General features: G+C 51.3%; 1 protein-coding gene across 1 annotated transcript in view; it reads right to left on the bottom strand.

Annotated features, from left to right (window-relative positions):
• The window catches only part of ACAP3 (ArfGAP with coiled-coil, ankyrin repeat and PH domains 3), a 61,185-nt gene extending 43,832 nt beyond the window's left edge, over positions 1 to 17,353 (bottom strand). Inside the window, exon 1 of the mRNA XM_051988862.1 lies at positions 17,136 to 17,353. Within this exon, the coding sequence (XP_051844822.1) occupies positions 17,136 to 17,182 (47 nt within the window). The 5' untranslated portion in view covers positions 17,183 to 17,353. The remainder of the gene's footprint in view (positions 1 to 17,135) is intronic.
• Between the last annotated feature and the right edge of the window lie 2,132 nt (positions 17,354 to 19,485).

The raw sequence follows: 19,485 nt of genomic DNA, 5'->3' as shown, positions 1-19,485 counted from the left end.
GCAGAAAGGAGCCGGGGCCCAGTCTCAAGGCAATCAGGTGATCTTACGTAAATCACTGGGCCTCAGTTTCCCCCTCTGTAAAATTAACCTGTAAGATCTCTAAAGTTATTTTTATCTAACTGGATGATCTTAGAATCCCAACACTAATAGCCGTAGGCCTTACCTGCCTCCCCCCCACCCACCCCCAATGCCTTCCCTCTGAGATCACCTCCCTTTTATGCTCTATGAACATAGTTACATTGCTAACCCATTAGAACACCAATCCCTCGAGGGCAGGGACTGACTTTGCCTTTCAATGTATTCCCTGTGCCCACACAGTAGGTGCTTAATAAATGCTCACTGACACACACACAGAACCTAGATTGTAACCTTTGTGACCCATTATCCAGGCCTTCTCCCTTTCATACCCCACAGAGTCAGCCCCAGCTTAGAGGCATTGAGTTCTGGACAGAATGGGGCACAATTCTTCCTTGAAAGCGAACACCTAAGGGAGAGGGCCTGAGTCCTGAGAAAGGCCCTCCACGAGGAGGGCTCTGGAGACCCTCTGCCCTCACACTTTCTGGTTTGGGTGTCCTTGTTACTGTGGCTCCTTCTGAACCAGAGGTCCCAGTGGCCTGCCAGTGTCCTTCTCCAGCTCATTTAACAGATGAGGAAACTGGACTAAACCCTTAGGTTCGAGTCTGAGGTCCAACTTTGGAGAGAGCGCCCTATCCACTGGACCACTCGGCCTCTCCCCTCCCCCAACACAAAGGATGCTCCAAATAATTTCCCGTTGAATTGACTGGATGAAGGCACCACTTTGTCTCCAGAGACTTTCCATCGTGGACTCCCTCCAGTTCGAGCCTCTATTCCCCATGCTGGCTGCTCCCCATCCAGAGGGTCCCCAGAACCCGGATCCCACAGGCCGCTGTCCCCAAACGCCCTCCCGGCCCAGCTTCCTCGTGGCTCCCAAAATAGTCCCGGGGAGAGGAGATGGAGCACCGCCCGCCCCACAGCTCCGGGCCCCCTGTTTCTGGGTGGGGGAAAACGAGCGTTTAATTAGCTGCCTCAATCACTTCCTTTGTGTGCTGTTATTAATACCCAGCTCTGCTCCCGGCTGGGCGGGTGGGCAGGCGGGGTGGGCAGCACAAGGTTTTGTCTCGCTGGGGGCCGGCTCAGAGACTTTCAGAAAATAAAACCTTCCCGACGCACCCAGAACCTGGGCTACAAAGCGGGGCGGAGCAGGGAGGGAGGAACCCCAGAGCCCGCGGAGGGCTGGAGACGGGAACCGAGTCCCTCTGGCCGAGATCCAGGCCTGCCCGGCTCCTACGGGATGAAGAGGCCGGCTCCCAGGGGGATCCCCTTACAATCCGCTTGGCGGGGGGGGGGGGGGGGGGACGCTGCTCTGTAAGGACAGAACTGAGCCAAGCCCACAGGGGAGATCGTATGTCTCCCCTCCGATGGAGGGCGTCCCTGAGGATGGCTCCTCTTTTAAAAGGAGGTCTGGGGGGCTGAGGGCACGTCCCATATCTATCTTCCCCTCAGGCTGCAGGCTTGGAGCCAGGCGTAAGAGAGGAAGGCCGATCCGAGGTCTCCCCATCAGAGGCTCGGCTCCAGAGGTGAGCCATGTGTCTCCCCTCAAATCTCTCAGGAACCCCAAAAGGGCGGGTGTTGGCTCTCCCTCCCTTAGCCCCCCGGCAGGACTGGGCCAGGCCACTGTCCCGCTGACCTCCAGGATTTCCCTGCCTCTCTCTCTGCCTCTGCCCCCAGTTCCCAGCGGATCCCTTCCAGGGACCTTCATCTTCCCCTCGGAATCTGAGACTCGCCCATCCTGGATACTCCCCCCACCCCTTCCTGACAGTGAGGGAAGGGTTAACGAATGACGTCACCCGAAAGAGATGGAGAATCCCCGGAAGGGATGAGGCAGATGGAGCGGGACCACGTGACTCTCCCCCTTTCTCCCTCCCCCCTCCCCCCAATCGGATTTGTGTCCGGGAACAGGAAATAAAGCTGTGATCGTAAACCCCTCCTCCCCCACCAATCCCTCTGGAATTAGGGTCTCAGATCCCCGACTCCCCCCCAACACAATCCAATTTACAGTTGGAGCCACCTTCCCTTCCATCTGCTTCCCCAGGAGAGTTCGGCCCTAAGCCTACAAAGGCTCCCTAGGATCCTGGCCCCGCCCCCGACATTAGCTGCGGGGGAGGGGTAGCCCGGGGTCAGCTGGGTTTCCATTTTCCTCGCTCTGCCCGGCTCGGAGTCTGGGAGACGTTCCCAGCCCAACCAGGACCAACCTGTATCCGAGACGGAGCCCGACCCTCCTCCCCCCGCTGCCTCCGTACCCCTTCCACCAGCGCATTGTCAGGCAGGGGGAGGTGAAGGGGAGTGGACTGGTTGGGGACGGGCAGGGGGCCAGCTTCGGCCCAACCAGAACCAACGTCTCCCCGGGACGGAGCCAGCACTCATCCCCCTACTGTAGCCCCGTTTCCCTTCCTCCAGCCCCCCGTCAGCTCCAAGGAGGAGGGGAAGAGGTTCAGCCCCGGTCCAACCAGGACCAACCTGTCTCCGGAAGGAGCCAGATCCGCCCCTCCCCCCTCCCCCAGCCCACTGTCCACCTCGGGGAGGAGGGGGAAGGGGAGGGAGACAGCTTCGGCCCAACAAGGCCCATCGCGGCGCTGGACATAGCCATTTGTCCCCATCCCCAGCCTCTATCCCTTGTACCCCCTCTTCCAGCCCACTGTCAGTCCCAAGCAGAAAGGGGAGGGGGACAGCCTCCAAATGGGCCTCAGCTCCAGACTGAGTTCCACCAGGTCCAATTGTCTCCGTACTAGAGTCAGTGCCCCAAACCCATCCCTTCTCAGAGCATAATCAGCCCCCAGAAGGGGGAGGGGGACTGGTTCCCAACGAGCTAGGGTCCAATCTCAACCCAAATAGGACCAACTTGTGTCTGGCATGGAACCAAATCCCCATCCCCTCACCTACCTTTGCCTCATCTCCTACTCCATTGTCAGGGAAGGGGAGAGGGTCGGTGATCAAAGAATATAGGGGAACCCCCTGGGTCCCAGAGAGAGAAAAGGGACCCTGCCGCAGCAAGGGCAGTCGCCTCCTTCACCCTATCATCAACTCTTGGGGTGGAAGGATAAAGAAAGAAAAGAAAAAGAAGAAAGGGGCACAGGGTTGGCTATTAGCATCCCATGACCACCCCCAGCAAGAACTGGTCCTCTACTTTGATTCAGCTAGTTACTTTCAAGCCCACCTGGCTACCAACACCGGGATGAAGGTGTTTCCAGACCAGGACCCACAGAGAGAGACCAGTCTGCAAGAGGATCCCTTGGGCCACAGCCCAGAAAGAATAGAGCGCTGGTTCTGGAAGAATGCTTACTAACTGTGATCCTAAGCAAGTCACTCTACCAATCTGCCTCAGTTTCTTTCTCTGTAGAAGTAGCACTTATCTCACAAGGTGGCTATGAAACTCAAGAGATAATATATAAAGTATTTCCAGAATTTTAGAACACTCTCTAAGTGGGAGCTGTTAGCTATTATTCCAGCTAATAAGGTCAGGACCCCCAGTCAGATCCCACTTCCTGCCCTTAGCCCATTAGCACAGTGAGGGCAGAGGGGTTGATGTGAGTCCCCCGAGACCTGCAACAATTTCAGCTCTCCTGGGCCGTTCCATTATCAGCCCTGGAAAAATGAACAGACTTCCAAGGTCACCAGTGATGAAGGAGCCCTTTTTCCCTACTTCTCTGGGGATACCAGGGGGTTAATCACCTTCCGGGATCACCGTCAGAGAGCCAGCTTAGCAGCCATCCCAGTCCTTCAGGTTCCCTAATCACTGAGCAGATGAGATGTTTATAAAGCACTTTACCAACTTTTATGCTAGCTTTGATCCCCACATGGAGGTGATGGTGAAGTGGATGGTTTAAGAGGCTCCTCCACAGGGCATCGGTTTAAGAGATAGAGAGCATCCAACAACACGGCCAGCTAAATGGAGTCCAGCTCTTGGCCCAAAGGCCTGACCCTCGGCTTGATTACCCCGCCTGCCTCAGAGCTGAGGGTCAGCTTCCCTGCCCCCACCTTCTCCTGACTGCCCCTCTCTGACCCACCCTTCTCACCACTATTCATTGAGTCACCCATTGAGAGCTAGAGACAAGTCTAAGACCCTCATTTGATGAGGGAGAAACTCACGGTGCGATGCCCAAGGTAACATACTGGCTAATTTCCTAGGCAGGATGTGAACCAGATTTTCCCTTACACGACCATGCTGCTCCTCTTTTCCAGATTCAGCTAACTTCTCATTAGTTCAGGAAGGGGGTCTTGTCCTTAGACCCCAAGCAGGTGTGTGAGGAACTGGGGAGAGTCCATCGTTAAACTTTCAGCGTGAGCATTTATGCCCCTGAAATCCTCAAACTCTCCAAATCAGGGATCGGTTTATTCTTCTGTTAATTGCTTAAACTTAAAGTGATGAAGAAAATGTTAATAATGTGTGTCCTGCATACAGTCCTCCCTCTTGCCATCTGGTTGTTATATATTACTAGCATGCTCCAAATTCTCTCCCAATAGTTTTAGGATATTCCATACTACTTCTATGGTCAGTAGCTCTATCTTTAGGGCCCACCGAGGTCCAGGAGAAAGGAAGGGGACAGGATTCTGAGGTTTGGAGCTGAAAGGGACTTTGGATGGCATCCAGTACAACCCACTTATTTTACAGATGAAGACACTGAGGCCAGAGAGCTTAAATGACTTGCCCAGCATCTCACAGTAACCGACAGAAGAAGGTTTGAACTCAAATCCTGGACAATGGAACGATAGAGGAAAGCACTGTGTTTAGAGTTAGAGAACAGGGATTAAAATCCAGAATACAGGGAAGGACAGCGGATAAGGATGACTTAAGTGTGTGGCCAGCCTCACACACTTTCAAGTTCTGTGGACTTGAGCAACTCATTTTTACCCTCTCCTAGACTCGGTTTCCTCATCTGTAAGATGAGAACAATAAAAGCATTCACCTCACGGGTTTGTTGTGAAGATGAAATGAGTTAATAGATGTAAAACATTTTACAAACTTTAAAGTGCTACATAAACACCTATTATTATTATTATTATTATTATTATTCCACCTTTGTCACTTCTTGTCTCTGGGACTTTAGATAAGCTTCTTTCGCTCTTTAGTCCTCAATTTACTAATTTGTAAAAGAGACAGAGACAGAGAGACAGAAAGAGACAGAGACAGATAGAAAAAGAGAGAGAGACAGAGAGAGAGAGAGAGAAGAGAGAGAGAGAGAGAGAGAGAGAGAGAGAGAGAGAGAGAGAGAGAGAGAGAGAGAGAGAGAGAGAGAGAGAGAGAAAGTTGATTCACCTCATAACAGAACTGATGAATCTAAAGTGTGGAGACTTATTTTTGGACTTGGCTAATGTGGAGATATATTTTGCTCAATTATACAGCTAAGTTTTGAGTACTTGGACTTTTCTTATTTTTTTGCTGTTGTTTTAAAATTTGCTCAATAATAGAGGGAGGATAAATTAATTTAAAAAATACTCATTACTTGAAAAATAAAAAGAATTATTTTTCCAATTGGATTCCATGACACGTCCCACTACAGATCCATGATTCCACAAAGACCAGAGCATTTTAGCTGGAATCTGTGCTAGGCACTGGGGATATAATGAAAAGGAAGCTTACAGTCTAATGATGGAGATGCTCTGCAAATACATGGGTAATAAATAGGATGGAGAGTTGGCCAGAGAGCTCATCCCTAGGCCATCTGAACTGAACTCGGGCTCAGAAGTCAGCTGCCTCAATCTGTACCAGACTCTATTGTGCCAAGCCAAGACCTCCAGTCCGAGCTCAGGAGATTGTCCCCTGCTGACCAAGCAGCCCATTCCACCTCTATCCCTAACCCTACCCTATCTCTATCCCCAAATGCAGGCACTGGGAAGCTCCCCTTTCAACAAGCCAAATCTCCCATATTTCTGTCCATTCTCCGTTTTACTCCTCAGGGCCGAGCCCTCGGTGCCTTATCAGGCCACTATCTAATCTCTCCATCTTTCTAGGTCTCCAGACTGGACAGCCCCACGTGGCTCGACTACCACAAATATAAGCGGCAGACGCCAGATCCCAGGCTGCCACGGCTTTGGCCGGATGTCATCGGTTATTCCCTGCATGCGCCCCCTGGAAGTGCCCTCCCAGCTCACCAGGGTCAGGAAATCCCCTTCCCTCCTCTGGCTTTTGTCTCTGGGTGGCTGCTATCTATCCGTTTGGAGCACAGAGTGGTCCCCTCTTAAGGTGGGACGCAGCCCTCAGAATGGGCCAGGTCTCCCAAGCTCCTGCGCCAGGTGGATCACTCCCCTTCACTTTCTGGCACCTGCTGCCTCTGCCCAAGTAGCTCAGACTCTCTGCTCAGCCCTAAGATAAAGAGCGAAGGCTTCCCCAGCTCCCGGACACCAAGCCCAAGGATCTCCCCAGTACCTCAGCCCCCAGAATGCCTTGGAGAAAGTGCGCAGCATCATGGAGATAACCTTGTCCAATCCCTTCACTTTAAAAGGGGGAGATGGATAGGTTGGGTGACTTGCTCCATGCTGCCCAGCTGGTTGGGGTCGGGGGGGGAGGGGAAGTGTGGCCACCTCTAGGGCTCTTGTGCAGAGGAAGATCTTAGGGAAGTTTGGCTAGAGAGAGCCCCCGGCGCTCCTCGGGGTCCTTGTGGCCTCAGGTTCAGGTGGTCAGCAGCATTCTCTCTCCAATCACCTAAGGTCACTGGGCCACTGAGACCATGGGCATGAGGGAGGCAGACTGAGGATGGGGGTGGCAAGGGAACAGAAATCCAGACTTCCAGATCTTGCCAGCTGATGCCCTCCTTAGAATCCTCAAGGTGGCCTGAGGGGAGATACTACCGCACTCAGGCTGGAGTCATGCTTTCACTCCCAATGCCTCCATGGCTCCCCATTGCCTTCTCTTTAGTAGGGCAGCCAAGGCAAGCCCTCCACCAACTGGGCCCATGCTCTCTTTTCATATCCCAGCTCCTCCATCCGCTCTGTTCTCCATTCATTGCTTCTCTCCCCTGCAGCCTTTCTCCACACCTCCTTGACCAAAATATCATTCTTTATTTTCCTGACTTGCTGGATTTCCACTTGTCCCTTAAAATTCCACTTATGTCGCCTCCTCCCGAGAGCCTTTCCTGCGCTCTCCACTGGTGAGCAACTTCCACAGAAACCTCTCATTGTGTTTTACAAAGTGCCCCATCCCCACCCCATACAGCATGAGGTCAGGAAGACCTGAGTTCAAAATCTGTGTGTGGAGGCACATACACAGCCTGATAAAGAAGATGGGATCGTGTATCAGAGCTGGAAGGGAAATCGGAGACCTTTTATCCTGATCTCTCATTTTAGAGGGAGAAACTGAGGCAGGTAGTTAAGTCACTTATCCAAGTACACAGAAGCCAGACGGAACTCCAACCCAAGATCATCTTATGCCGGGATAGCACAGTGGATGGTGTGTAAGGCTTAGAGCCCCGAGGAGCCGCGTTCAAATCCAGCCTCAGATACTTCTGGGCAAGACACTTAACTTTAGACTCTACTTTCCTTATTGGGAAATAGGCGGCCCAAAGCAGGTACTTCTTGACTTACTACCTCACAAATGAGAATTAAATAAGATTGATCTGTATCAAGGAGTGAGCCCTGGGATCAAGGGACCGGGCTGGTGACTGCAGAGGGAGCACTTCACATCTGCTTCCTCCCCTGGAAGTAGCCGAGCCCTGCCTTGCCCGTCAGGCAGGAACCAGGGGTTCGCCCTCCACCCACCTGCGAACCCCACCCTGGCATTTTTCAAATCAGAAAGGCGTGGCAACTGTGACTGCTTTATATAGAACCCAAGAAATGACTTTACAGAGTATGTGCTTAAGCAATGCCCTGTCTTGGGCAGCTATGTGGCACAGTGGGTAGAGCACCTGCCCTGAAGTCAGGAGTTCAAATCCGACCTCAGACACTTGACATTTCCTAGCTGTGTGACCCTGGGCAAGCCACTTAACCACAATTGGCTCAGCAAAAAACAACAAAGAAAGAAGGAAGGAAGGAAGGAAGGAGAAGAAAGAAAGAGAGAAAGAAGGAAGGAAGGAAAGAAAGAGAAAGAAGGAAGGAATGAAGGAAGGAAAGAGAAAGAAAGAAAGAAAGAAAGAAAGAAAGAAAGAGAGAGAGAGAGAGAGAAGGAAGGAACAAAGGAAGGAAGGAAAGAGAGAAAGAAAGAAAGAGAAATGCCTCGTCTCTCTCCTGGCAGATTGTCCAGACAATCCAGATCAGAGTCAAAGAAGCCCCCCCTCCCTTTCTCTTCAGAAGGATAGAGTTTATCCCTGTCTCAAAGGCTCAATTCAGGAAGTAAGACTAGAAAAAATAAGTCAAATAAGAAAATATCACCAATAATATGGAGTCAAGGTGCTCTAGACATAGAACCAGAAAAAAAAAAGGAAGTCTTAAAACCACAAGTTCACCAAATGCTCTCTAATGGAGCTCCTAGAAGAAATGAAATACATTTTAAAATGATAACACAGATATGCATTCTAGCGAAGGAATTAGAAGAATAAACAATGGCTCAGTCTAGGCGGTACAAAACACACTCAGGTAAAAGATCGGAAAATGGGACCAATAGACAACAAGAAATAATAAAACCAAAATATTTTAAAAACCAGAAAATCTAATCTAACAAGAAATACTGATCTGGAATATATAGGTCAAGGGAAGATCTGGTGAGAATCTTCTGACACCTAAAAAATTAAACAGCCAAAGGAAAATCCTAGACACATTTCAAGAAAACATGAATGAATGTTGCTGCTATTAGAACCAATGAGCAAAATAAAAATAGAATAGAATCCACCAATCCCCTCCTGAAACCCCAAAATGAAAACTCCCTGGAACGTCATAATTAAAACCCAGGCCTTAAAGATTAAAGTTTTTTTCTTTAATAATAGAGATTACGTGACAAGCCTGGGGTCTCACAGGAAACAGGTATCTACGGCTGGACTTGAATCCGGGCCATGTAGTATTTTTTTTAATACTAAAAGCATCCAGAACAGTTTAAATACTAAGGAGCCTCAAATGATGGGAAATAAGTCTTCTTGATTCTCATTCTGAGATGAGGGATTTTTTAAAATCTAAACTCTTTAAAACTTCTGCTCTTTTTACAAAGTCTTCCCCACGTAGAGACTCAACTATGTGGTACATCACACTTTCTTATAATAAAATTGGTTCCCATTTTAAAAATAAATGACCCATCTCTTCTATATTCCCTTCTGCCCAAGCAGAAATGGAGGTAGAAGCTCTACGAGAACAGGACTTTTTGATTGTTGTCTCTGCATCCCCAGTCCCTCAAAAATCATTCCCACTCCCCCTTAGGAAGGGGAGGCACCTTCCTAAATGTTGGTTGAACTGAACTGAGAGGGAGCAGAGAGCAGCCTTCCCAGGCAGGGTTGCACACAGTGTGCTCTTTAACAAATATTCTTTGCATGGATGAATGAGAAAGACGGCCTGAGAAAAGGCTGCCTCAGCAAACAAGCGATGAGAATTTACAGTGGGATGAGGGAGACCACGGGGGCGGATGTGTGTGGATGTGGACAAGTTATACTATCCGTATGCACACAGGGTAACATGTGATGTGTGTGACGTGGTATATACCTGTGTACGGATATGTTGCTTACAATCCATGCCTGAGTGTGGAAATATTCCATATAATGGGTTATGTGCACGTGTGCAGGTGTGCGGCAGGTGTATGTGTGTAGGGTAATATATACTGTACAGACATGTATATGTGTGTGATATGTACTGTATGTGTGTTGTATGGTATACTATGGGCAACTTTATATATGTAATAGAATGCACATGCATGTGGCATATAGTATATTATAGACAGATGTTTGCATGTATGATATATAATATGTATATGCATGTTATATAGCATAACAGATACTGATCGTGGCTATAAATTTACATGTGGCATATAGTACATCAATTGTATACATATACATACACATATCATATACTGATTATGTACATATACAAATATATGTCTTTTATAATAAACTGTGTACAAATACGCATGCATGTGGTTTATAGTAGATAACATATATGTGTGTTACATAGTATTTAATACTATAATATTGCTACATAGTATATAATATTCTGATTTTGTACATATACAAATGCATGTGGTACATAATGTACTATGTACAGATACACATGCATGTGGTTTATAGTAGTTAACATATATGTGTGTTATATAGTATTTAATACTATAATATTGCTACATAGTATATAATATTCTGATTTTTGTACATATACAAATATATTGGTATATAATATACTGTGTACAGATACACATGCATGTGGTTTATAGTATATAACATATATGTGTGTGTGTTACATAGTATCTAATACTATAATATTGCTACATAGTATAAAATATTCTGATTTTGTACATATACAAATATATGTGGTATATCGTATACTGTGTACAGATACACATGTATGTGGTTTATAGTATATAAATACATATGTGTGTTACATAGTATCTAATACTATAATATTGCTACATAGTATATAATATTCTGATTTTTTGTACATATACAAATATATGTGGTATATAATATACTGTGTACAAACACACATGCATGTGATTTATAGTATATAACATATATGTGTGCTACATAGTATCTAATACTATAATATTGCTACATAGTATATAATATTCTGATTTTTGTACATATACAAATATATTGGTATATAATATACTGTGTACAGATACACATGCATGTGGTTTATAGTAGTTAACATATATGTGTGTTATATAGTATTTAATACTATAATATTGCTACATAGTATATAATATTCTAATTGTGTACATATACAAACGCATGTGGTACATAATATACTACATACAGATACACATGCATGTGGTTTATAGTACATAACATAAATATGTTACATAGTATCTAAGACTATACTATGTACTATATAGTATATAATATACTGATTATGTACATATACACATACATGTGGTTTATAGCATATTATATATTGATTGTGTATATTTACACATATATGTGTTATGTAGGATATTATATACCGATTGTGCGCATATGCATGCAGCATGCCATATGTTATATATGACACATCACATACTGATTGTGTCCTATACACATGCATTAACATAGTATATAACACATTGGATTTGTACATATATATGCATGTGCTATATGTTATCTAATATAATGTGTGCACATACATGTGGTGTACAGTATATTACATATACATAGATGTTATATATTATATGCTTTTGGGTACATATACATATATGTGTGCTATATGGTATATAATGTATTAGATACACATACATATGGTGTATAGTAGACTATATATTGATTGTGTGTATTTACATCTACATGTGCCAGGTAGTATATAATATACTGACTGAGCACATATTCAAGTATATTATATGCTGATTATGTGCATATAAACATACATGTGGTGTATGTTATATGCTGATTTGTACATATACACAAACATGTGGCATATATTCTATGTTGATTTGTACATGTACACATACATGTGGTGTATATTATATGCTGATTGTGTGCATTTACACAACATATATGTGCCATGTAGTATATAATACAGTGACTGAGCACATATGTAAGTGGATTATAGAATATTACATACTGATTCACCATACATACATGGTGTATGTATATTACAGATCTTTTTGTATGCATAATATATAAATGCATCTTGTCATGTCTCCTAACTGGTTTATACATGTGTAACATAAAACATGGCTTACACGTGCACGTCACACACACACAAAATGTAAGGTCCCAGGAGCCCCGATGAAGAGCTAACAGGACCTCAGAAGTTAAGGTGGGTCCTCTCTGGTACAGGAAGGGAATTAAGGTAAATAGAGGTTAAGTGACAAGCCTGGGGTCCCACAGGGAACAAGTATCTACGGCTGGACTCGAATCTGGGTCCCTGAGTCTAGGATCAAGGATTTTTTTTTCAAAACACACCTACAGCAGCACCAGGACCAGCTCCCGGGGATCCTCCTCGCCAGCCGGCACAGCATCTTCCCCCGCTGCTGCCTTCCTCCCCCAGCAGAATTTCCACCCTAGGCAGAATGCTGGGGCTCAGAGGACTTTGGGGCGCCGCTAATGCGGCCTCCGCTAATGCGCCTCCTTGTGCATTGGAGGCAGCTGGGGGGGTCAAGTAATTTGTCTGAGGTCAGGGCCTCCGTGATTGCCTCTAGGATCAGCTGGGAAATCCCAGGCTGGCATTTAAAACCTTCCCCAATCTGGCTCCCACCTATCTTCCCCAGCTTAGCTTGGTTAACTCCTCTTCCTGCACTCTCAGATGCAAGTTGGGGGGGCGTGTGGGGGGGTGCATGGGAGGGCGCATGTGCGGGCTGTCCCTGGGACCCTTCCCAGCCCGTGCAATTCCAATTCTTCCTCTTCTCGGACTCGGCCCTAATGGCTCCCCACATCTGGAATGCTCTAGCCTAGGATCCCACCCAGAGTCCCATCTGCCCCCCTCCCCAAGCCCTCCCCATTTATTCCTTCCCCCAGTCACTGCCAGCTCCCTCTGGAAAGTACCTTTATTTATTTCTAAGTATTTACTTATCAGCCTACTCTCTGAGCTTCAGTTTTCTCATCTGTAAAATGGGAGCACTGAGCTGGTTTGGAGGAAGGGGGGGTGGCTTGGATGGTCTGAGGCTTGGCTTAATGCTGGTATCTCCAGCAGAAAATAAGCTCCCTGAGGGCAAGAACCGGGCCAGTTTGGTCTTTATATTTTAAACACCCAGTGCTTGGTTCATTGTGGTTGTTGCCCTTCAACCCAACTAAGGGTTTTCTTGGCTGAGATCCAGAAGCAATTTGTCTCCAGTCCATTTTATGGATAAGGAAATTGAGGCAAACAGGGTTAAATGTTGGATTTGAACTCAGGTCTTCTTGACTGGGACTGGTGTTTTAATCCTCTGACTTGACACTTAGTAGGTGCTCAGAGCCCACTGGAAAGGCACACCTACTTAGCAGTCAAACTTTTAAGGAAATCCCTTCCAGTTTTAATCAGATTCCCCTCCAAACCAGAGTGACCATGGGGACCCGGGAGCCTCCATCCTGCCGGCTGGTTCTTGGTTCTCAGGGTGTAGATCTGGAGCCAGAAAGGACTCATCCAGCCCCAGGACGTGCGATTAGGACCTGGAGCTACAGTCTTAGGAGCCCCGAGTCCTTCCCAATCTCCCAGGAGGCAACAGTTGAAATGCCTTGTCCAGGACCATCATTTGAAGCCAGGTCTTCCTGAGGGGGTCCCTAAGCCCCATCCACTACACCAAACCTCAGACCACCAATGCACCGAGTTCAACGCTACCATTTTACAGCTGAGAAAGCTGAAGCTCAGAGAGGCAGTGACCGGCTGGATAGAGCAGTGACAGGGTTTGAATCCAGGTCCTCTGACTCAGCCCTTCGGACTCCCAGGGCAGTGGCTCGAGCAGGCAGGAGGTGTCCAGGAGGAGTCTGGATAGCTTCCCTTATGGCTCTCCTATACAGAGGAGCTGCATCCCCAAGCCTGCTCTCCCAGCAGCCCCTTGGGCCCCTGGGCTTGGTCAGGGCCTCCATCCCTGCCAGTGCCCAAAGCCTCCTGGTCCATCCCCGGCCTGGTTTATAGGAGACGCCTGCTGAGCTCCAGCCTCCATCCTCCTGAGCTCCAGCCTCCATCCTCTTGTGGCAGCCCCGGCCGCTCTCCTCCAGTTCCCAACCAGCAGAGATGAAGAACATCTGGCGCCGGCTCCCAGCTCCTCCCCACCGCCCGGGATCCCACGCCGGGAGGGGGCAGGGCAGAAGCAGAGCGGGCTCCCCCCGGCCCAAAGGCATGGGGAGAGCAGACGCCCGCTGACCACATCCTCTCTACTCACCCCTCCCCTCTCCCCCCAAACTCTGGCTCCTCTCTGCCCACAGATTTCTCCCCCGATCCCTCTGCCCCCCCCATTAGCTAGTGTTACCGTGGCTCGTTCCCCCAAAGTGCCACATCCTCAGGCCCCAGACACCTTCCCAGCAGGGGCGGGAGCATGGGGTCTCCCCGGTACCAGCGGAACAAGCCCCAGAGGGACCCCGCTTCCGGGGGCTCAGACTACAGCTTCCCCCACCCCCACCCCACGGGGCAGCCCTTACTCATTCCTTGGTGGGTGTGGCAAGGACCCCTCCCTCCCCCACCACCAGGGCAAGACAGTGAATGATGCATCCAGAGGGGACTCCCTGAGCCTCTGACTAACTCCTTCCCTGCGGAGAATTGAGGCACTTGTCCCCATCCGGACTGAGGAAAAGGGAACCAGAGAGAGAGAGGGCAGGGCACACAGCAAAGTCAGGCCGGAGTCCAGCCTCCAACCTGGGGGGAGCGTGCCCCGGGATTTGGGAGCTTAGGAGCACAGGCCAGCCCGGAGTCTACGTCCTCTCCATCCCCGGCCGGGGCTTGCTGGGGGAGAGGTACCCAAGGGCCCTCCCCTAGGGCTGCTCTCAAACAGGTAGTGCCGGGTCAGGCAGGCGTGCCTGAGCAGGGAGGAGACTGGAGCAAAGGTGTGGAGGGGGAGGGAGAGCTTCCAACTTCCCATCCCATGACATGACAGCCGCAGAGGATGGGAAGCCCCAAATCCCCAGGCACTCGGGGCACCGAGTCCCAGGATGGGGCTGGACAGACAGACAGGAAGAGAGAGGGCCAGAGGGAGAAAGTCCACTGCTAACCCTCCCCGGCTGAGCTCTGAGGAGCCTTGGCTTGGCCACCCTCCGAGGAGCAAGAACAGGCAGTCTGGAAACCAGAACCACCTCTTGGGCCTGGGCCCGGCCCTTCTTCCTCCAGCTTCCAGCCAGGACCGGCTGGGAGACCCCGCCTTGGCTACCCAGATCCACGGCCAGGATGGGGTACGAGGGGTCAGGAAGGTTTGGGCAGCTCTGGGCCCATTCCCAGGGGACTCCCTCTTCCCTCCTCCAGACAGGAGGACAGGACCCACTGCTTCAAGCAGGAAAGGAAGGAAGGGCAGCCCAAAGATGCCCTCACTCCCACCAGAGTAGGACCCATCTCCCTGAGCAACGAGAGCCCCCTCATCCCATCATCCCTCGGCACGATGCTCACTTTCTCCACTCACCCATCTTCACCCACGGGCCTCTCCTCCTAAACCTTTAAAGATGGACCATTCTGATCCACAGCCCCCTACCACACGACCCTTGGCCCTAACCTTTGCCTCCCCCACCGTCCAGGCTGGGAGACGGCCCATTCCTGCTTCTAATTTCTTCCCAGCCTCCTCGGGACAGTCAGAGAAGAAGGGAGAGCAGGAGGGAGGGAGGGAGGAAGGGAGGGCCTCGGCTAAGGAAGGGGCTGTTGTCTTTGTCTCCCGGAACAGTTCTAGAGTAGGGAGTCACAGGCCCGAGTCCTTCAGCGAATCCAGCACGAGCCCGGAGCCGCTCACCCCCGTGTGTGTGTGCATGCATGTGAGTGTACATGCCTTGTGCACATGTGCAGGGTCTGTGCACAGGTGCAATGCGTGCACACGCGTGTGCATGGTCCACCCCAGCCTTGCTGCCCGGGGAGGTTCTGGTTTGCTGGGGGTCTCGGGCCAGCTTTGCTGCCCCTGGGGCTGGGGGCCCCTCTTCAGCGGCTCCCCAGGGGGCAGACACTTCCCAGCAGAGGGGCCGCAGGGACCCTGCCCATCCTGCCAGGCAGCTCAGGCACACAAAGTCCGCAAGGTGGACAGACAGGGACGGACGGACGGACAGATGGACAACTGGCTGAGCCACGCTCGGGAAGGCAGCCAAGCCTGGTGAAAAGGGAACCTCAAACCTTCTGTCCCTTTCTCTCTGGGACAATTGTTATCTGGAAAGGTCCCTTTGTTCCCTAGAGAAGGGCTGGGGGACTGGGGTTGGAGGGAAGGGAGCGGTGTACTGGGGGGCCTGAAGCTGCCACAGGCTCCCCTTCTCTGGCAGCCTCCCGGCCCTCCGACCTTCCACAGAGGCAGAGACCCTGGCTGCAGGAGGTGGGGGAGGGGCCCTGCTGTCACACTACACAGCCTCCTGCTCACATAAAGACCCTCCCTCTTCTCTTCTAGCCAGGGAGGGGGTTCTCTCCTAACCCGGGTCTGCCTCAGGGCCTGGGGTGTCCCCCAAGGCATGCCCTGCAACTCAGCCCCTTGTCCCTCCATAAGCTCAGAGGAAACCCAAACCCAGCCGGACCAGGAAAGAGCTACAGCCCCTGCCTGGGGGAAAGGGGGGGGGGGGGCGGTCAGGAAGAAGGGGGCCAAAGGCTCCAGAGTCTGTCACTGACACACCCCACGTGGAACCTGGACAGGAAGGGGAGGGAGGCTAATCGTGGGAGCCCCAGGCAGTGTTCGCCTTTGTGTGTGTGTGTGTGTGTGTGTGTGTGCTGGCCTGCCTCCGTCTGCCTCCATCTCTGGGTGTGGGGTCTCTTGTCTCTCTTTATGTCCCTGTCTCTATTTCCGAGACAAGACATATCTCTCTGTCTGTCTCTCTCCTTCTCCGTCTCTTCCTTCTCTTTCTCTCTCTCTCTCTCTCTCTCTCTCTCTCTCTCTCTCTCTCTCTCTCTCTCTCTCTCTCTCTCTCTCTCTCTCTCCCTCCCTCCTTCTTTCCCTCCCTTTCTCTTCTCTCTCTCTTCTCTCTCTCTCTCTCTCTCTCTCTCTCTCTCTCTCTCTCTCTCTTTCTCTCTCTCTCTCTCTCTCTCTCTCTCTCTCTCTCTCTCTCTCTCTCTCTCTGTCTCTGTCTCTCTCTCTGTCTCTCTCCTCCCCCTCCCTCCTTCCCTCTCTCCCTTTCTTTCCCTCTCTCTCTTTCTCTCTGGCGTGTCTCTCGGTCTGTGTCTTTGCGCCTCTGTCTCTCTCTGGGGGGGTGCCGCTCTCGGTCTCTGGGTCCGGGGTCCTGTCTCCCTCTGTCTCCGGACCTGTGTCCGTCTCCGGGCGGGTGTCTCCCCTGCCTCTCCGCCTGGGTGTGTCTCGATCCCCGCCTTTGCCCCCCCGTCCCCCTCGGGCCGGGCCATGGCTCCCGGTCCCTGCCTTGCTCCGTCCCTCGGGACGCGCGGAGTCCCGGGGTCCCGAGGGCTCCCGGACCACGGCCGGTCCCGGGTCCGAGGTTTCTCACCTGAATCGGGGCGAGTCCTTGATGCACTCCTCGAACTCCACCGTCATTTCTGCGGCTCCGCCCGCGGCCCGGGCTCTCAGAGTGGAAGCGCCAGTGCCATGGCCACCCCAGCTCGCCCCGGCCGGGCTGCGCTCCGCTCCGCCCGCTCCCGTCGGCTCCGCTCGCTCTCCAGCCAGCCCGCCCGCCCGGGCTGGGGAATGAGGCCGCTGCAGCGCCCGCTCCGGCCCGCCCCGGCCCGCCCCGGCCCGCCCCGCCGGGCCTGTCACCGCGCAGGGAGCGTCGCCAAAGTCCTGCCGCCGCCGCCGCCGCCGCCGCCGCCGCGCCCCCTTCCCCGTAAGCCCCTCCCCGGGCACCGGCGTGTCATTTACATCTGCCCGGCCTTTGTCCGGCGCCTCTGACTCCTCCCCCTCTCGGAGGCGGCACCCCCGAGATCCCAGGGGCTTCCATTTAGAGCTGGGAGGGACCCTGTGAGGGTCCTCTGGGGAGACCCGCCTTTTGTGGAGGAGGACACTGAGGTCCTCAGGGGTGACGTGGCTAGCCTAAGGTCACCCAGTCAGTAAGTACTAGAGCCAGGGCTCCCAGCACTCCGGGCTCTCTATCTCCCCACTTCGATGCACCCCGCGGCCTCTGCCCTTTTAACGAAAGGGGCTCCTCGAGGGGATGTCCTCGGCACGGTGAGGCCCCTCGGCGCTCCCCCGGCGTCCTTCAGTTGCGGAGGTGGCCCCGAAATCTCCAACACCTGGAACCCAGACAGACTGGGTGACCTCCGGGTGGGGCTGCGGTTCCTGCGAGGTTAGCAAGTCCGTGACTAATTGGGCTCCAGCCTCCACAGTCATCCCCTGTGCCAGTGGGAGGGATCCCTAGAACCAGAATGGAAGGTCATCTAGTCAGTCAATGAGCATGTATCAACGCCTATCAGATTCCGGGCACTGGGTGTAGGAACCTAGGATCTATGGGACTTTGACTTGATGGCTTCAGAGCATCTTCCCAGCTCCTGGTCTTTAATCTGATAATTCCTCTGCTAACGATTCTTTCCTAAGGATAAACACAAGCTCTCTGCCTCGGCACTGAAGGCCACTCTGGATTTGCTTGGAGCCTACTTCCGCCCTCATTTCCCATCCCTCCTTTTCTCACTGGACACTCCAACCAGCTCCTTGTTCTTCCTCTCCCTGTTCCTCTCCCAGAATTCAAGCGAGCCTGTGTCTGGAATGAACTCCTTCCCCATCTCTGCCTCAATATCCCTCTCTTCCTTCCCAGCCGAGTTCATGGCCCATCTTCTCCCAGGAGCACTAGCTCTAGAACCCCAGTGCTCTTCTAGGACTTCTTTCAACAGAAAGCTCCTCCTCAAATTTCTCAAGCTCTGCCTCTCTAAGCCCCTCTATGCTTCGTGTGTATGAGAGAGTTGGGGGGGAGAGGGGAGGGGAGGGCAAGTCGGGTTAAATGACCTGTTCAAGATCACAGCTACAAAGTGTGAGGTGGGATTTGAACTCATGAAGGTATCTTCCTGATTCCAAGCCCAGCCCGCTATGCGCTATGGCGCCACCTAGCTGTTCAGAGGACTCCCGTCTTAGTAGGTTGCCCTAGAAAGCAGTAAGCTCCCGGAGGCAGGGAGCCACTGGCGGGCAGGGAGCCCCGGGGGCCAGGGCCTGGGACCCTGGAGTTCAGAGGAGTGCTGGGATCTCATTTCAGACCCCACCGGTGGGCCCACAGGCAAACCACTTACCCTCCCGTCAGCCTCCTCGTCCATAAAGGAGAGAATTGGCTCTATGATCTCTAGGGAAGCTTCCAGCTCTAAATGAGCGATCTTCTCATTCTCCTCAATCCAATGAATGCCTATAACATTTAATATGGGCAGGGCTCCATGCTGGTATCCCAGCTATGAATGAATGAATGGAAAAGCATTTATTAGACTCTTACTGTGTGCCAAGCACTGTGCTGAACCCCGGGAATAAATAGACATGGAAGAGAGTGGCTGGCTTCTGAGTACAATGCCTCCACACAGCTTGTCCGATGAATGTGGAATTAAATAGGATTGGGGAGGGAGGAAGAGGGGGATTCAGGCTGAGGCTGGTTATAAAGGCAGCATGGTGCAGTGCACAGAACACTGGACTTGGAATCGGGTTCAGACCCTGGCTCAGCTGCCAACTCTGACAGTTGTCCTAGTTGTACAACTCCGAACAAACCACTTTGTTCCTCCAAGTCTCAGTTTTTCCAACAGAAAAATGGGGGTGTAGTAAGGCTCTACTGAATGTCCAGGGCTTCGCAAGCATAAAACCACTAGAAAAATGTAAACCTTTATTGCCCAGTCAGCAAACATTCTTTACTCACCACCTGAGGAGCTCTGGGGGCG

The sequence above is a fragment of the Antechinus flavipes genome, chromosome 3 (genome assembly GCF_016432865.1).
Source record: "Antechinus flavipes isolate AdamAnt ecotype Samford, QLD, Australia chromosome 3, AdamAnt_v2, whole genome shotgun sequence".
NCBI lineage: Eukaryota > Metazoa > Chordata > Mammalia > Dasyuromorphia > Dasyuridae > Antechinus > Antechinus flavipes.
This window is presented reverse-complemented; position numbering and strand designations above follow the sequence as displayed.